At 40.6% G+C, this 22,874-nt stretch overlaps 1 protein-coding gene across 1 annotated transcript in view; it reads left to right on the top strand.

The window, feature by feature from the left end:
- The window catches only part of TRHDE (thyrotropin releasing hormone degrading enzyme), a 1,265,007-nt gene that overhangs the window by 924,340 nt on the left and 317,793 nt on the right, over nucleotides 1-22,874 (top strand). Inside the window, exon 10 of the mRNA XM_044280434.1 lies at nucleotides 7,217-7,305. Coding sequence (XP_044136369.1) covers nucleotides 7,217-7,305 — 89 coding nt within the window. The remainder of the gene's footprint in view (nucleotides 1-7,216; nucleotides 7,306-22,874) is intronic.

Raw genomic sequence — 22,874 nt, 5'->3', positions numbered from 1 at the left:
ACAAAAATGGCATCTATAAATGCTTGTGGAATATATACATAGAAAGCAATTATAGTGACAATTATTCAATACACAACATGATTAGTCCATACAAAATATAATAAAGTGCATAGTGCAATCTACAGTAAATCTATCTGACATGATTACATATAACGTGATGATTTACATATCATGATGCATTACAATGTGTACAAATCCAGCAATTCTAGTAACGGCCTCAACTGTGAATTAATTATTGGCCTGTAATTCATCAACACACTAACAGTCACCTGTGTATCTATAAAGAGTGCAATTATAACAACTAAAGTTAAAAACAACTCACACCGTAGCACATGTGCAGGGGCGCCAAAATCCGCGTCCTCACTGTCGAAACGCGCATGCCCAAACTGTCAGTCGCGTCACAGACGCGACACCATCCAGGAAGAAGCCAGGAGCCATCACCATGGAAACGTGACGTCAAAGACACGCGACCAGGGAAGCGGCCACATGACCAAACCAGAGGCGTCGCCGAGACCCGCCCACGATGCAGGGCCCGCGTCACCCGGCCAGACACGCCTATCAAAGTGGCGTCGCTGCCATGGCAACAACAGGCCCAACACCATGCACAGCGGCCCCACGAAGTACCGCGGCAGGCATAGGGCAGGCACGAACTAACAGAAATCGGTGGAGGGAGAACAGTAGGCCAAGCAAAAGATAAAATCTATGAAGGCAGACAGGCGAGGGTTAGTGAACACCTCACCGGGTCATCATACATACTTAGAGATCGGAGTGAACGTGGTCCGAGTATGTTGGCACCATGGGTAACCCCTAAATAATCTGTGCCATACTCATGTTATACTACAATGGGACGGGGACCACAGGGCCACGTCGTTCTCACGATCATCACCCCGGGTCCATAACGGGCATGGGATCCAAGACACGTCCATGCCAAGGTACCCAGATCCAGAAACCGTCCCTCATGTCTATGAGACAAAAAAAGAAATCACCACTCCAGAAAAGTAATATAGTTACAGTAGACCCATTGAGTATCTTATTGAAAGAAATACAGTTATACGGGCCCCAAAGATCTCCCCCAACGCCACATATCGACAAGAAGACGCAAGAAAAGACGCCCACTGTCCATGAACAACACCGGTGGAGTCCCAATAACTGGAGAAAGAAAAAGAAAAAATATATGTAAGAGGATGAAATAGAAAGATTGTACATATATACACAATTAAATTCCATAGTTGATGACACCAATAAATATTCACATACACCAGGGCACGGCAAGTTGAGGATCCAACGGGAGTAGCAAGGAGCCCCCTCCTATATCACACTCCACTTGAAATCGACATTGAGACCATAAGGTCTCAGGGTGTTGAGGCGATGAATCCACCTCAATTCCCTCTGTTTAAGGGCCAGCGTCCTATCCCCTCCCCTTCTAGACAGGGTAATCTGGTCCACTAGCATAAACTTCAAATCCTTCTCCCTGTGATTAGCCTCCACAAAGTGTTTTGGAACGGGCAGATCTTTTCTTTTTTGTCTAATTGAGAACCGGTGATTATTCAAACGTGTCTTCATGTCACAAGTTGTCTCCCCAACATAAAGGAGACCACAAGGACAGGAAAGCACATAGATCACAAAGGAGCTATTGCATGTTAAAAAATGACCAATCTCATATTGGGTCCCTGTAACTGGATGCATAAACTTCTCACCCTTGGTCATGTAAGAACAGTTAACACAACCCAGGCAAGGGTAAGAACCCCTCCTCCGGGAGCCAATATGAGATCTCAGAGAACTTAGATTTTTAAATGGTAGACTACCTCTATCAACTCAGATATACCTAACAGGGAGGATAAAATAGGTTTGCTAAATGAGACAACCAGGGGCATGCATACAAATCACTGGGCCCCATAGCAAGAATCTGAATTTGGTCCCCCTAACCCCGCCCACTGCCCACCCATGGCCCATCCCACCTCCTTTCCTGGCTCCTCCCCTGCCACCCCCCCATTTGCTAATAAAGAAATGTATACATGACCTACTGAATCTTGTTTTTTTTCTTTATTAACCAACTTTTATTATCCTTACTCTGATACACCGCTGATATGACAGTGCTGTATGGGAGTAAGGATCTCACTGGGGCTGTAGTGAATGATGTACAGCACACATCACTGCTCCTGCCTGTCTGCTTTGGTAAAGCTGGGCATAGATGGGCTATGTCAGGCTTTAGCAGAGTGAGCACAGGACAGTGGACACAGGGCACAATATCTATGCGAGCACAGCTGAATGAGCCCACATACACATCACTCCTCCTGCCTGTGTCCACCGTGCTAAAGCCTGACATAGCCCATCCCCCACACCTTAACCCCTTTTCTACCAGCACCATTTTTTTCATCACTTTTCTTACCCCAAAAAATTTAATAAACTGTGATCAAAAAGTCACACACACTACAAAATGGTCTCAATAAAAACTACAGTTCATCCCACATAAAATGAGCCCCCACACAGCTCAGTAGATGTAACTATAAAAAAGTTATAGGGGGAAGAATGTGGTGAAAAAGTTAATATTTTTTTTTTCAAAGTGTTAATTTATTTTTACACTATTTAGACATACATAGAAAAAAGGAATGCAAAAATGTAAAAAAAACAACTCCCATATCCTAAGGGTTAAAGGGGCTATCTAATCCCTATTATGCCCCCAAAATGCCCAGGCACCGCATACAGATAATACTTCTGCCCTATGTGGGGTGCAGCCAAAAGCAGGCCGCGTCAGAAATGAGCCTTCCTAGCATCACCCGCGATGCTAGGGAGGCTCGTTTCCATCGTGGCCTGCTATTGACTGCCCCCCCTATGTCGCTGGATGTTTTCATCTGTGTGACGGGAGGGAGGCAGTGGCAGCTGTGCGGGCATCAGGAGCAATGCAGGTGCCGGGTGTGCACATTGCTGTTGATGAAAACAGGTGACTGATGTGCTGGGGTGGGGGGGGGGCTGTAGGCTCATAGAGGACTCTGGAGGGGGGGGGGAAGTAGGAGGAAAGCACACTGTTCTTCCGTTCTTCCGAGTCCTCTATGATCCTACAGGTCACCCCCCCCCCCCCCCCAAGGTGACTGATGTGCTGGGGTGGCCTGTAGGCTCATAGAGGACTTAGAAGGACAGTGTGCTTTCCTCCTATACCTCCATCCCCCCTTTATTAAAAGTGAAACTCTTACTGTGGCAGTGGAACACTACCTGATGGTTTGGGGTGCGCTCTCTGCCAGACCTGGGTTTGTTCCATCTGTGCCTCCTATCAACTCTAGGTAATATGTTAGAGTATATTTTTTTTTCTAATTCAACGTTTATTACTACTATTGTTGTCCCTCCATACTGCTTATGGGCTAGCTATAGGTGCTGTTATTTCACCCTTTTTACTGGCTCCTATTTTTGCAGTTGTTGTATGTTTATCTGTGGGGGTTGGAGGCTTGTACGTGTATTGGGGGTAGGGTTTATATTGCGTGCTCAGTGCAGCATACACTGTTTCCCTATTCCTCTTTTGGATTTTTGGATTTATTTACCCAGAGTCAGGCGGCTGAGCTGCTTATCGCAGCGCTTGTCTGCACTGCTGCTACTCATTTTATCATTGTCTATGGTCTGTTGTTATATTTATTATTAAATAAAATATTTGTGTTATAATTGTACATGTGTGTCTTTTGTTTCAATTGGTTGTGTTATAACTCTTTGGCACACATAATCTCATCCTTGGATGATTTAATAGGTGGTACACTACCTGAGTTTGTTTATTCTGGTTGTGTCCGGTGTACAGTGACCCGGATCCGGAGCGGTCCTTCACTGTGCGACTGGCACATAAGGGGTATTATACTGTGCGAGGGGCACATAAGGGGGCACCATATTGTGTTGACTGCACATATGAAGCCATCATATTGTGTGGGGACACATAAAGGGGCACCATATTATGTTGGGTGCACATAAAGAGGAACTATATTGTGTTGGTGGCACATAAGGGGGCATCATGCTGTGTGAATAGCACATACAGAGTCATCATTCTGTGTTTGGTGCACATAAGGGGCATTATATGGTGTGCAGGGCACATAAGGGGGCATTGTAGTGTGTGGAGCACATCAAGGGTGTGGGCGTCACATAAGAAGATAGTTATAGATTGCAGAAGGTAGGTATATACTGAATGTCTTTGATTAGAGCCCCAGACAGAGGTCATCTTGGGGCGCCACAAATGCAAAATCTACCCCTGGCTAATACAAGTTTTGGGCTTGCTACAGACATAAAAATTTTGACAGAAAGATCCACTACCTTTCTAATGTATATGAGGTCTCACAGACAGTTCAGGAAGACCTACTTTTGAGATTACAGAGGCTCCAGAGCGGTCCTTCAGTCTGGGCCAGGGCTAGACTGCACTGACTGGCTGACTTGAGCGCCGAGGGCCTGAGGCAGATGGCGGGCAGCACGCACTGAGAGCAGAAGATAGTCTGCCCTGCCGGGTGCGCAGCTGAGCCTGCTCCTGCTGATACCTGCCAGCGATACTGGCCAATCAGCAGCAGGATCTTTGCGCTGCTAAATGCTGATTAGCCAGTGTCTCAGCAGAGAGCAGACACAGTGCCTGGGAGCCCGCTGCCTGGAGGTCAGACAGGGAGGGGTCGCGTCAACACGGGGGTGGGGTGGGTGGTGGGGCGGTGGGCACGACCACTGGGAGAACACAAGTGGTTGGGCCATGGACCGCCTCAATACCGCATGCCATGAATAAACTTTGTCTTGTGCAGAGTGGAAGTAGGGGCAGGGCCTTTAATGCTCTGCGGGCCCCCCTGTGCCGCAGGCCCCATAGCAACGGTGTGGTATGCCTATATTGGAAGTACGCCACTGGAGACAACCCCTTTAGCATCTTGATCAAAGTGGAAGAGACAAGGACTTTAGCAAGCGTGTGAAAGGAAGGTTACAGACTAAGCGATGAGATTGCAATCATAGGATGTGTTTTTTTTTGTTATTGTTTTTTTTTTTGTACTGTGCAGGCTAAGTGGCACAGCAGACTGTTACAAACAAAAAAAAAAATACCCTGTAGCTTGACTTCAAGAGCTTTCCTAAAAATCTGCTTTTATCTGCTTTTATATAATATGTATCAACTACTAAAATTATGTGTATAATATTTATTATGGATTTTCTGTTAACTCAATTTATACTTTTCCATATTTTATATAATTCTAAGGTTTCCATAACCCATCATGTTAAACCAATGTGTAAATATACTTAAAGTGTTTCTTATTTATCCAAAAATCATGGGCTGTACAACTTTTTATATCAAGTACAGGAGGTTAGAAAGATCATTCTGTCACATACTTTGCTAGTGGGTTATTATTCACTAAAATGTTGCATATTTATTATTGCCATCATTAATTGACACTTATGCTACTTATGAAAGGTGACAAATTATATCACATAGGAAACTTTAATTTCTTAGTAATATCCCCCAGAGGTGATAACTTTAGATCAACTTAAAGGTCAAGAACTTCAGGCAAAAGTTACTATCACTCATTTCACCTACTTTGAAAGTCTAATATAATTAATGTTAATTGATAAAAAGGTCTAAATGACTGAAATCACTGTCATTGTACAATGTGTTGTAATATATTATCATGTTATTAAAATATAGATCAAATTTAAAAGGTTCAGCAAGAGTCTTGATTCTAAGGCATTATCACTATTTCAATCAACATAAGTATTTATAATGCATTAATTGTGCCATTGATTGACATTAATTGAGAGAATTTTATTGTGTAAATGCTATTGCAAGAATTTTAAGCCTTAAATAGGGCTTTTCACTTTCTATATCTTATCTATATCTTTGTTATCCCAGTTTACATCACTTCCACACATTGACTCATATTTATAAGGGTTGTCCAGGAAAAACATGGTGGCTGCTTTCTTCCAGAAGACGCACCACACTTGTCCATGGTTTGTGTTTGGCATTATAACTCATCTCCCCGGAAGTGAATGGGGTTGAGCTGCAGTACTACACACATCCTGTGGACAAGTGTGGCACCATGCGTTGTCCCTAAAAACTGGATACCATAGACTGGCATGTAAACCGTTTGAGACTAGAGCTGAGACTGTTTTACTAAATATGCTTGTACCATGTGTTCTTGATTTAATCAGCTACACATGAGCATGTAGTGCTAGTTTTAGGGGCCTTAATTGTACAATATTGCAGAATAATTCACCAGGACTGCTTAATTATATTTGTATAAATACTATTAATCTCGGAAGTACAAATAATAATAATTTTCAAAACAAGTGACTTGTTTTCACAATCTAACAATCCAGCAGTAATTCTAATATATTCTGGTTCCCCTGCTAGTAAATAACAGTCAGGCTTCTTAGAAAGGTCTTTTGCCTAGTTAAGCCAGGTCTCTCTTTTGCACCCTTATGAGGGGCAATCACCTCAAAACAGTTGCCTACAGATGAGGCGTTGACTTAGTTACAATACTAAGTTATGTATTCAGGCCTGCTTAAAAGGTTGAACATTGACTTATAGGATAGCTACCTTAAAGAGGACATTTCACTAGAATAAAACATCTAAACTAGCTATACAGACTACTGTTATACCTGGGCGCCGCTCCGTTCTCCTGGTATAGCCTCCGGTATCTTAATAGTTAGGCTCCACCCAGGGATACCTGCCGGCATCTCATTCTCCCATGCTGTAGCGCTGGCCAATCGCAGCGCTCAGCTCATAGCCTGAGAGTTTTTTTTTTCTCTCAGGCTATGAGCTGAGTGATGCGATTGGCCAGCGCTACAGCATGGGAGAATGAGACACCGGCAGGTTCCCCTGGGTGGAGCCTAACTATGAAGATACCGGAGGCTAAAACGGAGCGGCACCCAGGTATAACAGTAAGTGCAGGGAGATCCCTGGGCGCCGCTCTCCATGTCTGTATAGTTAGTTTAGATGTTTTATTCTAGTGAAAGGTCCTCTTTAAATCTGGTGGTACCATAGTCATAGCTACATTATCTGTTCTGTTTGAATAAAGTGATAATTTGCCTAGGTTGTGTAAGGAAAATTGAACATTCATTCACCAAAGAGTAATTTAAAGTGATGTATACTTGCAAGAGGAATACCTAGAGTTTATAGGTATAATTTCTCACCTAACATAAATCATATTTGTACTTTGCTTTTCAATTTTCCCGTCCCTGTAGGGATAAGCTTATGATTTCTTATATATGTTTCTTTATTTTGCAGTTACCTTTGGCAGATTCCATTAACTATTGCAGTAGGAAATAGTAGCCACCTCTCCCCCCAGACAATCTTATGGGTGTCTAACAAATCAGGTAAGGGCATATATCATAGCCTGTAGATACAGAACGTATAAGTTGCTATTCTTTTCTTTAATAATTCTAAAATTAAGTCACTATTGTCTTGAAAAATACAGAAATTACTTTGGGTGATCATTAACCTTCAAGGAACTGTTCAAACAACTTTATTAAAACTACACAGTTGAGATGATATACTATTTGCATTTTCAAACAGTCCCTGGTATTGTGTTGTGCGTGTGCCAGTTTATGATTTTTAAAGAAGTTAAGGTACGGAAGACATTTGCCTATGAAGTCCAACCTATAGTCATACTGTTAAAATGAGCAGTTCAGACTCATCATTCAGACTCATCCATTTTACAATCTTCATTGAGACCAATATTCAGTAGTATTGGGATAAATTTCTGGTATAATAGAAGATATACAGTGCTTGCATTCTTTGAAAACTTTAATTCCTTAGAAACTCCCAAAATTGAAACTAGTCACTTACTTAATGACCTTAATCCCTCTCCTGTGCACCAGCTCTAGCTTAATTATATCCTTCTTAGGCCTCATGCACACAACCGTTTTTTTTAAGGTCTGCAAAAACGGGGTCCGTAGGTCCGTGATCCGTGACCGTTTTTTCGTCCGTGGGTCTTCCTTGTTTTTTGGAGGATCCACGGACATGAAAAATGAAAAAAAAAATCTAAGTCAAGTTTGCCATTGAAATGATAGGAAAAAACGGACACGGATCACGGACACGGATGACAATCTTGTGTGCATCCGTGATTTTTCATGGACCCATTGACTTGAATGGGTCCGTGAACCGTTGGCTGTGAAAAAAATAGGACAGGTCATATTTTTTTCACGGCCAGGAAACACGGATCACGGATGCGGCTGCCAAACGGTGCATTTTCCGATTTTTCCACGGACCCATTGAAAGTCAATGGGTCCGTGAAAAAAAACTGAAAACAGCACAACGGCCACGGATGCAAACAACGGTCGTGTGCATGAGGCCTTATACACAGGTGCCCAAAACAATATACAGTATTCCATGTGTGGTCTGGCTAGTGATACTCATGGAGGTGAAATTATAATATGTTCTGCATATGTGCTAATATGCCTTCTTTTATGCATCCTATGATTTTACTTGCATTGGCAACAGGTGTCTGACACTGGTTTCTAATGTTATTATACAGAATTTATTTTTTAATGCATAACATAATTTATTTCCATGGCCCAAGTGCATAACCTTACATTTATCCACTTTGAACTTAATTTGCAATTTCTCCACCCAAGTCTCTAGCTTCTACAAATAACTGTAATATGCTATTGTTAAGAGCAATTTTCTATTTCACATGTACAGTACTCTGACAGTGAGCTGATCGCAAGAATACTCACTGATATAGCTCTTGGCAAGCAGTTACTGTGTTATCATCCGTACAATAAAAAAAAAAAGGTCCATCTCTATAATGTATAAATGTAAGACTAGTTTCACACTAGCGATAAATTATATCAGAAGACATCATATCCGGCATAGTGGAAAAAGACCGGAGCACCGTCAGACTCCATTGACTATAATGGAATTCAGTGGGGTGTTTCAGTAATTAGTGCAAGAATTCAGCTGGACAAATAGGCTGGATCACCATCGAATTCCATTATAGTCAATGGGCTCTGGCGGGGTCAGGAAGTATCTGGATAGAATGTCTTCAAGCAGGCTGTTACTCAGAAGTATTTACTGCTATTGTGAAACTAGCCTAAAGGTTCAATGGAAATTAAAAGCCCCATTTAGACCACTTGATGTTTGTATGAACTCTCGTTAGCAATAATCTGACGGTGTAATGGTGCCACAGATTACCCGATAAATGAGCGAAACGAACAAACTTTGTTTAACAAACTTTTTTAAATCTCTATATATACTGTAAACCTAGGCAATGGGGGCAAAGAGACTTCTAAATGAAAACAACATGGACATATACAAGAAAATTGATGTTTTAAAATTACAATATGCAACTTATTTGGTTGAAAAATAAATAAGAAAACCTCTGCACGATGTATAATTTTATTTTTTTACATATTTTCCATTACATACATTTCATTTTGGCTCAACTACACTAGCATTAAATTATTCATTTATGGGACAAATTTTTTTGCCAAGTGCACACATTATTCATGAGTGCATGACTTTAATAAGTTATTTAAGAAGAATGATAAGATGTTTGATTTTAATAAGAAGCTGTCAGTCTGGCATACCCATTTTAGTAAAATATTGTTTTATGAGAGCTATTTTTTTTGTGCCGGCCCTCTGTTATTCCTGTTATATATTGAAAACTGGAGGTTACCATTACACTTTAATTAGGGTATTTTAATTTTTTTTTTAACATGCTCTGATTCTGTTCAGTCAGTGCTAACAGTGTTAGTGTGTGTAAGAATACACCCTTATTGGAAGGGGAATGATAACAGTTGCAATTCATTAATATTTGTTCAGGAGTAGAGAAGGATGAACATCGGCCGGACGGTTCGCGAACCCAAGTTCGCGGCGGGCCCCATTCACTTTAATGGCAAGCGAACCTAAAAAACCTTCAGCTGCTATTTGCAGTGACAAAAATTCCAACAAAACATATGTGTCTTAATCAGGGGACATTATGGTTCTTAAAGGGAAATTCTATTTTAGGCCACGGGAGTACTGGCCTTAAAAATTAGGCATTCACCTGACATAAAAGAAATTCTGATTATGTGGCTTGAGGTTCATTATGCGGTCAATGGATAACAATTTACTGCAGGCCAGTACAAATACAGGTCAAATACATATGTTTAAAATAACTAAAAATATAAAATTGGATTAGAAACATGGCTAACAAAATCCCCCCTCTTGAAAAAACCCTAATGATAATAGTTCAAATTTGATAACACGAGGTCGTCACTGGTGTTGAATTCTTCCGAGGCCCCAACAAATATTCATTCACCGTACAGAAAAGAACAAGTAAGTCTGTGGCTGGAGGTAGATTACACGATCATTGGATATCAATCTTATAGCAGACCAGTGGACTACAAGCCCCAAAAATTAAGCATTCAGCGTACAGAAAAGAACAAGTATGTGGCTGGAGGTAGATTACACAGTCATTTGATATAAGAGGACATAGTTTTAAATTAGAGGGGCAAAGGTTTAAAAGTAATATCAGAAAGTATTACTTTACTGAGAGAGCGGTGGATGCATGGAATAGCCTTCCTGCAGAAGTGGTAGCTGCAAATACAGTGAAGGAGTTTAAGCATGCATGGGATAGGCATAAGTCCATCTTTTATATAAGATGGGGCCAGGTGCTATTTATAGTATTCAGTATATTGGGCAGACTAGATGGGCCAAGTGATTCTTATCTGCAGACACATTCTATGTTTCTATGTGACTGGAGGTAGATTATACGGTCATTGGATATCAATTTTATTGCAGGCCAGTGTACTAAAGGCCCCAAAAATTATGCATTTAGTGTACAGAAAAGAATAAGTAAGTATGTGGCTGGAGGTAGATTAAACGGTCATTGGATATCAATTTTATAGCAGGCCAGTGTACTACAGGCCCCAGAAATTATGCATTCAGCGTACAGAAAAGAACAAGTAAGCATGTGGTTGGAGGTAGATTACACAATTACACAGTCATTAGATATTAATTTTACAGCAGGTCAGTGGACTACAGACCCCCCAAATTATGCATTCAGCGTACAGAAAAGAACAAATAAGTATGTGGCTGGAGGTAGATTACACAGTCATTAGATATCAATTTTACAGCAGGCCAGTGGACTACAGGCCCCAAAAACTATGCATTCACAGTACAGAAAATAATTATTTGTTCCAATAGCGTTTTCCACTCTGTGTAGCTGTGGTAACACAGCAAAACCGCCAACAAATGCTGCACTACCTAAATGCACTATATAGAAAGTTTATTATTGGTATATAACACCCGTGCTTGAAACAGTTGTTTTTTTGTTGCAACTAGTATATCACAACAGTTGAAATTATTTGTTCGAAAAGCGTTTGTCACTCTGTGTAGCTGCGGTAAAGCAGCAAAACTGCAAACAAATGCTGCACTACCCAAATACACTATATAGAAAGTATATTATTGGTATATCACACTCCTGTTTCAATTAGTTTTTGGGGGGCAACTGTTATATCACAACAGTTTAATTTATTTGTTCCAATAGCGTTTGTCACTGTGTTTAGGCAGTAACGCAGCAAAACTGCAAACAAATGCTGCACTACCTAAATGCACTATATAGAAAGTATATTATTGGTATATCACACTCCTGTTTCAATTAGTTTTTGGGGGGCAACTGTTATATCACAACAGTTTAATTTATTTGTTCCAATAGCGTTTGTCACTGTGTTTAGGCAGTAACGCAGCAAAACTGCAAACAAATGCTTCACTACCTAAATGCACTATATAGAAAGTATATTATTGGTATATAACACCCCTGCTTCAATCAGTTTTTTTTGGGGGGGCAACTGGTATATCACACCAGTTGAAATGATTTATTCCAATACGGTTTGTCATTCTTTGTAGCTGAGGTAACATAGTAACATAGTAACATAGTAACATAGTACATAAGGCCGAAAAAAAGACATTTGTCCATCCAGTTCGGCCTGTCATCCTGCAAGTTGATCCAGAGAAAGGCAAAAAACCCCTGTGAGGTAGAAGCCAATTTTCCTCACTTTAGGGGAATAAAAATTCCTTCCCGACTCCAATCAGGCAATCAGAATAAATCCTTGGATCAACGATCTCTCTCTAGTAGCTATAGCCTGTAATATTATTACGCTCCAGAAATACATCCAGGCCCCTCTTGAATTTATTTATTGTACTCACCATCACCACCTCCTCAGGCAGAGAGTTCCATAGTCTCACTGCTCTTACCGTAAAGAATCCTCTTCTATGTTTGTGTACAAACCTTCTTTCCTCCAGACGCAGAGGATGTCCCCTCGTCACAGTCACCATCCTGGGAATGAATAGATGATGGGATAGATCTCTGTACTGACCCCTGATATATTTATACATATTAATTAGATCTCCTCTCAGTCGTCTTTTTTCTAAAGTGAATAACCCTAATTTTGATAATCTTTCAGGGTACTGTAGTTGCCCCATTCCAGTTATTACTTTAGTTGCCTTCCTCTGGACCCTCTCCAGCTCTCCTGCTATGTCTGCTTTGTTCACTGGAGCCCAGAACTGTGCACAGTACTCCATGTGTGGTCTGACTATTGATTTTTAAAGTGGTAGGACTATGTTCTCATCACGAGCATCTATGCCCCTTTTGATGCAACCCATTATCTTATTGGCCTTGGCAGCAGCTGCCTGACACTGGTTTTTGCAGCTTAGTTTACTGTTTATTAAAATTCCTAGATCTTTTTCCATGTCAGTGTTACCGAGTGTTTTACCATTTAATAAGTACGGGTGACTTGCATTATTCCTTCCCATGTGCATAACTTTACATTTGTCAGTGTTAAACCTCATCTGCCACTTATCTGCCCAAGCCTCCAATCTATCCAGATCGCTCTGTAGTAGTATACTGTCCTCATCAGTGTTAATTACTTTACACAGTTTAGTGTCATCTGCGAAAATTGATATTTTACTATGCAAGCCTTCTGCAAGATCATTAATAAATATATTGAAGAGGATAGGGCCCAATACTGACCCCTGAGGTACTCCGCTAGTGACAGTGACCCAATCTGAGTATGTACCATTAATAACCACCCTCTGTTTTCTATCATTGAGCCAATTACCCACTTACAGAAGTTTTCTCCCAGTCCGAGCATTCTCATTTTATATACTAACCTTTTATGTGGTACAGTGTCAAATGCTTTGGAGAAGTCCAGATACACGACATCCATTGATTCGCCGCTGTCAAGTCTAGAACTTACCTCCTCATAGAAACTGATTAAATTTGTTTGACATGATCGATCCCTCACGAAGCCATGCTGATATGGCGTTATTTGCTTATTTCCGTTAAGATGCTCTAACATAGCATCTCTCAGAAAACCTTCAAACAGTTTACCTACAACAGATGTTAAACTTACCGGCCTATAGTTTCCAGGCTCTGTTTTTGGCCCTTTTTTGAATATTGGCACCACATTTGCCATGCGCCAATCCTGTGGGACATTCCCTGTCAACACAGAATCTGCAAATATCAGAAATAAGGGTCTGGCTATGACATTACTTAATTCCCTTAGGATACGGGGGTGTATGCCTTCCGGTTCTGGCGATTTGTCTATTTTAATCTTTTTAAGTCGCTGTTGCACTTCTTCCTGGGTCAGACAGGACACTTTTAATGGGGAATTTATTTCAACATTCGGCATGTCATCTGACAGTTTATTTTCCTCAGTAAATACATTGGAGAAAAAAATATTTAACAGCTTTGCTTTCTCCTCGTCGCTCTCTGCGACTCCCCCCTCATTACTCTTTAACGGGCTGACACCTTCAGATTTATACATTTTAACATTTATATAATTGAAGAACATTTTAGGGTTAGTTTTACTCTCTTTGGCAATTAATCTCTCGGTCTCTAGTTTGGCCGCTTTTATTTGTTTTTTACATGTTCTATTTTTTTCCTTATAGTTTTTCAGTGCTTCCGTGCTACCTTCCTGTTTTAGTGTTTTATATGCTTTTTTTTGTCATTTATTGCTTTGCTTCTTTACAGTTCTGTTTATTCACATTGGTTTCTTTTTGTTCCTTAACTTTTTATTCCCATACGGTATGTACCTCTCACAATGAGATTTTAGGATGCTTTTAAAGATATCCAATTTTGTGGCTGTATTTTTATTTGTGAGGACTTTATCACATTTAGTTAGGCCTATGGTCTCTCTTAGTTGGCTAAATTTAGCTTTTTTGAAGTTTGGTATTTTTGTTCCTCCCTGTAGAAATGCTCTTTTGAATGATAATTGGAAGGTTATTACTTTGTGGTCACTATTTCCCAGGTGTCCCCCAACCTGCACGTCTGTTGTTCTGTCAGGCCTATTGGTTAATACTAAGTCCAGTATGGCCGTCCCTCTAGTCGGGTCCTGAACCAGTTGGGAGAGGTAATTGTCTTTGGTTATTGCCAAGAACCTGTTTCCTTTATGAGATATACAAGTTTCAGTTTCCTAGTCTATATCTGGGTAGTTGAAGTCCCCCATAATAACCACCTCATTATGATTTGCCACCTCATCTGTTTCATTTAGTAGTAGATTTTCTGTGGACTCTGGTATATTAGGGGGTTTATAGTAAACTCCTATTAGTAATTTATTATTGTTTTTAGCGCCATGTATCTCTACCCACAGTGACTCCACATGTTCATGTCCCTCACTTATATCTTCCCGGAGTGTGGGCTTTAGACAGGACTTTACATAAAGGCAGACCCCTCCCCCTCTCCGGTTTTGACGATCCTTTCTAAACAGGCTGTAACCTTGTACATTAACTACCCAGTCATAGCTATCATCCAGCCATGCCTCTGTTATTCCCACTATGTCATAGTCCTCCTCACATATCACTAATTCCAGTTCACTAGATTTATTAGTCAGGCTTCTGGCATTAGAATAAATACATTTGAGAGGTTTATGTATATTTTTTACTCTACACCTTTCCTTCTGAACTGTTCTAGTCCCTCCTTCCATTCCTCCCCCAGTCTCACTACCTTGCCTCCGGTCTCTATCTGCACTATCTTCCCATTCTATAACATAATTACGATCCCCCCCAGTCCCTAGTTTAAACACTCCTCCAACCTTCTAGCCATCTTCTTCCCCAACACAGCTGCCCCTTCCCCATTGAGGTGCAGCCCGTCTCTACGATAGAGCCTGTAGCGGATAGAGACGTCGGCCCAGTTCTCCAGGAACCCAAACCCCTCCTTCCTACACCAGTTCTTGAGCCACTTGTTAATTTCCCTAATCTCCCACTGCCTCTCTTGTGTGGCCTGTGGTACAGGTAGTATTTCGGAAAATACTACCTTTGAGGTCCTTGTCCTCAGCTTTTGACCTAAATCCCTGAAATCATTTTTAAGGACTCTCCACCTACCCCTAACTTTGTCATTGGTTCCGATATAGACCATGACCGCTGGATCTTCTCCAGCCCCTCCCAGTAATCTGTCAACCCAATCCGCGATGTGTCAAACTCTAGCGCCAGGAAGACAGCACACTGTTCGGCGATCACGGTCTTTGTGATAGATTTCCCTATCTGTTCCCCTAATAATTGAGTCTCCCACTACCAGCACCTGTCTGGCCTGCCCTGCTCTCCTGGTCCCCTGCTTACCGGAGCTGGCATTCCTCTGACTGGCAGAGGAAGTGTCTGGCTGCGGCAGTGCCATCCCTGGACTGACATCCCCCTCATCTGCCAAACGTGCAAACTTGTTGGGGTGTGTCAGATCAGGGCTAGCCTCCCTGGCACTCTTCCCTCCACCCCGCTTCCTAACTGATACCCAGCTAGCTATCTGACTTTCCTCAGCCTCCTCTCTGTCACCCTCCCCCTCATCTACCCCAAAGAGTGCTTGCTCGGTGAGAAGCAAACTCTTTTGCAAATTGTCAATGCCTCTCAGTGTTTCAACTTGCCTATTTAGAGACTCGATTAGCGATTCCAAACGGGTAATTTGCTCACATCTTGAACAAAGATATGCACCCTTGAACTCCTGTTCCAGAACTGCATACATCATGCAAGATGTGCATGAAAACCGCAAACAAATACTGCACTACCCAAATGCACAATACAAAAAGTATATTATTGGTATATAACACCCCTGCTTCAATCAGTTTTTTGGGGGGGAGCAACTGGTGAAAGATTTATAGTTTATTTTGTATCTTGTATGTTTTTTATGTACTTGCTATACAGTAGCACATACCTGTCACATCCAGTGCCTCCAAGGTGATGTCTCCTCCGATGTAGATCTTCTCTGTCATCATCTTCTCCATTTGGTCCATACAACTTTTTTCAGCCTTGCCTCGTCTCTGCAGAGTGTGACACACAGACATCTTAGCTTCCTTACATTTCTATCATCATCCCCCAACCTGGAGTCTCCACAGTGTTATCCTGTTGCATCCCATGTAAATAACATCACTCACTCCCTCAGACACCTGCACAATTTTGTCCCATGTAAATAACATCACTCCCTCCCACAGCCTCCTACAACGGACAGTATCATGTAAATAACATAATCCCCTCCCACAGCCACCTTCAACATACAGTCCCATGTAAATGACATCACCATGCCCTAGCCCCCTCCAAAATTCAGTCCCATGTAAATAATAGTGTTGAGCACGAATATTCGAATAGCAATTTTTATCGCGAATATCGCTACTTGAATATCGCCACTTCAAGAATTAGTGAATATTTAAAATATAGTGCTATATATTTGTTATATCGAATATTCAGCATTTTTTTTCCATCTGAACACATGATTCTTTTCTGCTTCTTGCTTGTGGGCCAATGAGAAGGAAGCAATGTCAAGTTCACAACAATACTTAGTGTACCAATCAGTAATCTGTAGTCAGACCTGCTAAAATGTGAAGTTGCACTTAGTGCGAAAAAAATATTCTAATCACTGCCGATTAGCGCAATTGCAAATATATTGTAGCACTTGACTCTATATGCATAGAAAGCTATTCTAATGTTTTGCCATGCCAACCATTTTTCTCCAGTCTGAGGAAACTTATACCAGGTTAAAAAATGTAGCCAAAGTTACCCACGCCTGTATTTTGCGTTATAAATTTGCAATATACAATTTTTACATTGCTGATTTTTCGCATGTAATGAAATAATCTGGAATTCTCAAATTACTCTGTGAATATATGATGAATATTCTACAAAATATTAGCGAAATATTGCAAATTTGAATATAGTCCCTGCCGCTAATCACTAGTAAATAACATCACACCCTCCCACAGCCGCCATCAACATACAGTCCCATGTAAATAACACCACTCCCTTCCCCAGTCCCATGTAAATAACATCACTTCCTCCTACAGCCACCATCAACATACAGTCCCATATAATTAACATGACTCCCTCCCCAGCCACCTCCAACACACAGTTTCATGTAAATAACATCCCTCCCTTCAGCCCTAACATACAGTCCCAGTTAAATAACCACAACTCCCAGCATTGGTCTGCCTCTCCTTTCACTTACCTCTCCTCATGTACAGACCTCAGCACAGCTTCTTCACCCAGGACTTCTCCTCTTCACTGCTGTCCTCTCCTGCAAAGGTCGCAGGATGCTGACATTATCGCAAGTCTTTCTCAATCACTGCCTATTTTAGTGTTCACATTACCTTTGCTACCATCACAGGTCCTTCAGCTCTTCCAGTGCATTAGATTCAATTTTATTGTCGTTTTGAGGATAGCAATACAGTTCTATCTAGCAGGCAGGCAAGATATTCGGGGCCTGGGACAAAAAAATCAGGTGCCCAGGCCTGTGTAAGGTAAAATATTAGAGGTGACCTATATACATCTCTTAAATATTCTAAAAATATAATAATAGTTCTGCCTTTATAACTATATAAACTAAAGGGTATTGACCAATTAAATGACACCACAATAGTGGCATAAACAAGTCGCAAATTCTGGCGCACTTAGAAAAGTGATGAGAAAAGAGGACTGGCTTAGTGGCAATGGGTCAGGGCTTGGCTCAATCCGTGAGTTATTATGGCGTAAGTTATGGCTGAAGTAAATGCCAGCCCATAGCTGGCATAGACTTCAGTTTCTGATGCACAGACTTCCAAAAATATGACTGATTTATTAAGAAGCATCTGCCTCTTGATAAATTAGATATATCTCATTCTACTGCGTAGGGATCAAGAATAGCCTACATATAGCCTACAAAAGCCAGTCTTTAAAAATGTTGCTCATTGTCTTTACAAATATATAACAAAATGTACTACAGGATTTTAACTCTTAGAAAGAGGCATCCAATTTTTTATTATTTTGATTATGGGATTACCCTTTCACCTTTTGAACCTAGCAACCATTTTGCTGAAGATGGTTATCACAAAAAATACTGCTCTTGGTAGCATGATTTAGGGAATAGTGAAAGATGGTTAAATACAAAATGCATTAAATTAGATAGATAGATAGATAGACATACAGACACAATTTGGTTTTAGAAAGTAAAATTGCAATGAGCACAAAATATATTGTATTTGGACAAATGCACAGCCTGGACAACAGAGCTACCAATATATACATTGTACTAAAGTTATATTGTATTCAGATTATTACATTTGTCTTATAGTTTAATTTCCAACTTGAACTTTCTGCCTAATATTGTTCAGGAGGGATTTCCAAGGCATTCTGCTTTTACTACATCAAAACACTGAGGTTTCTAATAAAAAGTCTTGTCATAAATATCAATTTCAGTAATAAAATTATTTTGTCTGGAACATCAAAAAGTGTAAATATATGTTTTTCAGACAGATATCAAATTTGACTAGGTTCTTCCTATATACCCTGGAGCAACATCTACAATTTGTAATATACAGTACAGACCAAAAGACTATGGAAATTGTAGATTCACACTGAAGGCATCAAAACTATGATTTAACACATGTGGAATTATATACATAACAAAAAAGTGTGAAACAACTGAAAATATGTCATATTCAAGGTTCTTCAAAATAGCCACCTTTTGCTTTGATTACTGCTTTGCACACTCTTGGCATTCTCTTGATGAGCTTCAAGAGGTAGTCACCTAAAATGGTTTTCACTTCACAGGTGTGCCCTGTCAGGTTAAATAAGTGGGATTTCTTGCCTTATAAATGGGGTTGGGACCATCAGTTGCGTTGTGGAGAAGTCAGGTGGATACACAGCTGATAGTCCTACTGAATAGACTGTTAGAATTTGTATTATGGCAAGAAAAAAGCAGCTAAGTAAAGAATAGTGAGTGGCCATCATTACTTTAAGAAATGAAGGTCAGTCAGTCCGAAAAATTGGGAAAACTTTGAAAGTGTCCCCAAGTGCAATCACAAAAACCATCAAGTGCTACAAAGAAACTGGCTCACATGCGGACCGCCCCAGGAAAGGAAGACAAAGAGTCACCTCTGCTGCGGAGGATAAGTTCATCCGAGTTACCAGCCTCAGAAGTCGCAGGTTAACAGCAGCTCAGCCACACAGAGTTCTAGCAGCAGACACATCTCTAGAACAACTGTTAAGAGGAGACTATGTGAATCAGGCCTTCATGGTAGAATATCTGCTAGGAAACCACTGCTAAGGACAGGCAACAAGCAGAAGAGATATGTTTGGGCTAAAGAACACAAGGAATGGACATTAGACCAGTGGAAATCCGTGCTTTGGTCTGATGAGTCCAAATTTGAGATCTTTGGTTCCAACCACTGTGTCTTTGTGTGACGCAGAAAAGGTGAACGGATGGACTCTACATGAAGGAGGTGTGATGATGTGGGGGTGCTTTTCTGGTGACACTGTTGGTGATTTTTTCAAAATTGAAGGCATACTGAACCAGCATCCCTACCACAGCATCTTGCAGCGGCATGCTATTCCATCAAGTTTGCGTTTAGTTGGACCATCATTTATTTTTCAACAGGACAATGACCTCAAATACACCTCTAGGCTGTGTAAGGGCTATTTGACCATGAAGGAGAGTGATGGGGTGCTGCGCCAGATGACCTGGCCTCCACAGTCACCGGACCTGAACCCAATCGAGATGGTTTGGGGTGAGCTGGAACGCAGAGTGAAGGCAAAAGGGCCAACAAGTGCTAAGCATCTCTGGCAACTCCTTCAAGACTGTTGGAAGACCATTTCAGGTGACTACCTCTTGAAGCTCATCAAGAAAATGCCAAGAATGTGCAAAGCAGTAATCAAAGCAAAAGGTGGCTACTTTGAAGAACCTAGAATATGACATATTTTCAGTTGTTTGACACTTTTTTGTTATGTATATAATTCCACATGTGTTAATTCATAGTTTTGATGCCTTCAGTGTGAATCTACAATTTGCATTGTCACGAAAATAAAGAAAACTCTTTGAATGAGAAGGTGTGTCCAAACTTTTGGTCTGTACTATATATATATATATATATATATATATTTTTTTTTTTTTTTTTTTACAGAAGCTAGAGAATGATTTTGAAGCAATATAAAGATTTTTTAATTTTAGCTAAGAATATTATTTTTGTAAAATTAGTGGACATAAACATAGTTGTGTTTATCTTATTTTTTTTTTTTTAGTTTTTTATTAATAATAATTTTGATCTATAATGTTGGGCAGTATATTGATTCACTTGTTAGCATGGTTGCTTTGCAAAATTGGCATCCTGATTTTGAAACTTACAAGAAATCCACAGATTTTTTTATATAAAAAATATGTACTACAGGATTTCAACTCTTAGAAAAAGGCATCCAATTTTTTATTATTTTGATTATGAGATTACCCTTTCACCTTTTGATCCTAGCAAGCATTTGCTGAAGTTGGTTATCACAAAAAATAATGCTCTTGGTAGCATGATTTAGGAAATAGTGAAATATGATTTTGAAGCAATATAAATTATTTTGTATTCCAGCTAAGATAATTTTTTTGGTAAAATTTGTGAACATAAACATAGTAGCAATTAATTTAGCTAATAATTGTGATTAGAGATGAGCAAATAAAAAATTAAAATTTGATTCAGTCGGTTCCCTGAATTTTCTGAAACAATTTGATTCAAATTTATACGTGGTAAATCGCGTTAAAAAACAGCTATTTCCTGGCTGCAGAGAGCCTTTATAGTGGTGTAGAACACAGTGTCTCGCAGTAACATGCATAGGGAGTCTGCTGTGGTAGTAAAACAATACTGTGAGTCAGTATGACATGCACATGACAGGTGTCACTCTTAGAATCACTGCATACTTCACTTATTTGGCAGTTATGGGGCCCAAACTGACCAAAAACCTCAGTGTGAACTCAGCCTCACAGGTCGATGTTAGCGTGAAGAAGAAGCGCACTTCTTTTACAACATCGGCAGCTGATTCCACATAGATGTCTAGAGAACATGTTCTTTAAACGCTTATACAAATAGAGCTCCGCGACCGATTGGAGAGGGTGTCAGCAGTAAGTTTGTGTTGATGTCACTGGTTATTTTGCCCTTACTCTGGTCTGTCAGAACAATAACCCCCCCAAAAAATGGATCCTGTCGGTTGAGTATTTGCCTTCACTTGGTCAGCATTTGGTCAGTAATCTATCAGTATTGCTTTTTTTGCACTACACAGGTGTAGCAGGGTTAGCACTCAAGCTCTTATCTCAAATGTCTTAACTCATTGCATTATCTTGAGACAAAAGCCATTGAAAAGCAATCAAAGGTACTTGCTTAACGCATTTAGTTTAGATAACACGTCTCATAAAGCATGAGTGTTAACTCTACTACATTTGTACACCCCAAAAAAGGCTGTAGTACAATGTATCTGCACTGCAGAACGGCAAATAACATGTCCTGTTTTTTACACTAATACACCTCAAAAGAAACTGCAGAACAAATTAAATGGACCGCAAAATGGTTAATATGACGTATGTATATTCCCAATAAATACACTTTGCAACACAGCACTTGCACCCCAATAACAAACAAGGTTTGCTGGAATGACAGAGGTATCATCTAGTGCAAACCTAAAAGCAGCAGTATAATAGCAATTTTGATCCCCAGTAAGTGCAGCAAGGTGTAATAGAATCGCTCCTATTACCCAGGCTGTACACTCTCCTATTGCAACCTGTTCTCCTTTTAAAGCATGGATGATGCCTCCCTATGCTTTCCCTACACCATGAATAAGCTTTCCCCGAATTTGTAAATCGTTTTTTCAGCAGAATAAAGTACTTTCTAATACTGTCCCTAGAGCATGCAAACATCTCTCCCTTCACTAAGCACACTGGAAAATTGCAGAATTCAAAATGGCTGATTAGACAGCATGAATATTGTACAGGTGTGCCTTAGACTGCCCACAATAAAATGACACTCTGAAATGTGCAGTTTGATCACACAGCACAATGCCACAGATGTTGCAACGTTTGCGGGAGCGTGCAATTGGCATGCTGACTACAGGAATGTCTACCCAAGCTGTTGGCCGTGCAATGAATGTCCATTTCTCTACCATAAGCCGTCTCCAAAGGTGTTTCTGAGAATTTGGCAGTATATCCAACCGGCATCACAACCGCAGACCAGGTGTAACAACACCAGCCCAGGACCTCCACACCCAGCATGTTCACCTCCATGATCGTCTGAGACCAGTCACCCGGACAGCTGCAGCAACAATCAGTTTGCATAACCAAAGTATTTCTGCACAAACTGTGAGAAACCGTCTCAGGGAAGCTCATATGCATGCTTGTCATCTTCATTAGGGTCTGGACCTGACTGCAGTTTGTCGTCATAATCGACTTGAGTGGGCAAATGCTCACATTCGATGGCATCTGGCATGTTGGAGAGGTGTTCTGTTCACGGATGAGTCCCTGTTTTCACTGTTCAGGGCAGATGGAAGACAGCATGTGTTGCATTGTGTGGGTGAGCGGTTTACTGACGTCAACATTGTGGATCGAGAGGCCCATGGTGGCGGTGGGGTTATGGTATGGGCAGGCGCATGTTATAGATAACGAACACAGGTGCATTTTTTTATGGCATTTTGAATGCACTGAAAT

This window comes from Bufo gargarizans, chromosome 2, assembly GCF_014858855.1.
Source record: "Bufo gargarizans isolate SCDJY-AF-19 chromosome 2, ASM1485885v1, whole genome shotgun sequence".
NCBI classification, from domain to species: Eukaryota; Metazoa; Chordata; class Amphibia; order Anura; family Bufonidae; genus Bufo; species Bufo gargarizans.
Note: the sequence above shows the minus strand (reverse complement) of the source record. Positions and strands in the feature narration are given on the sequence as shown.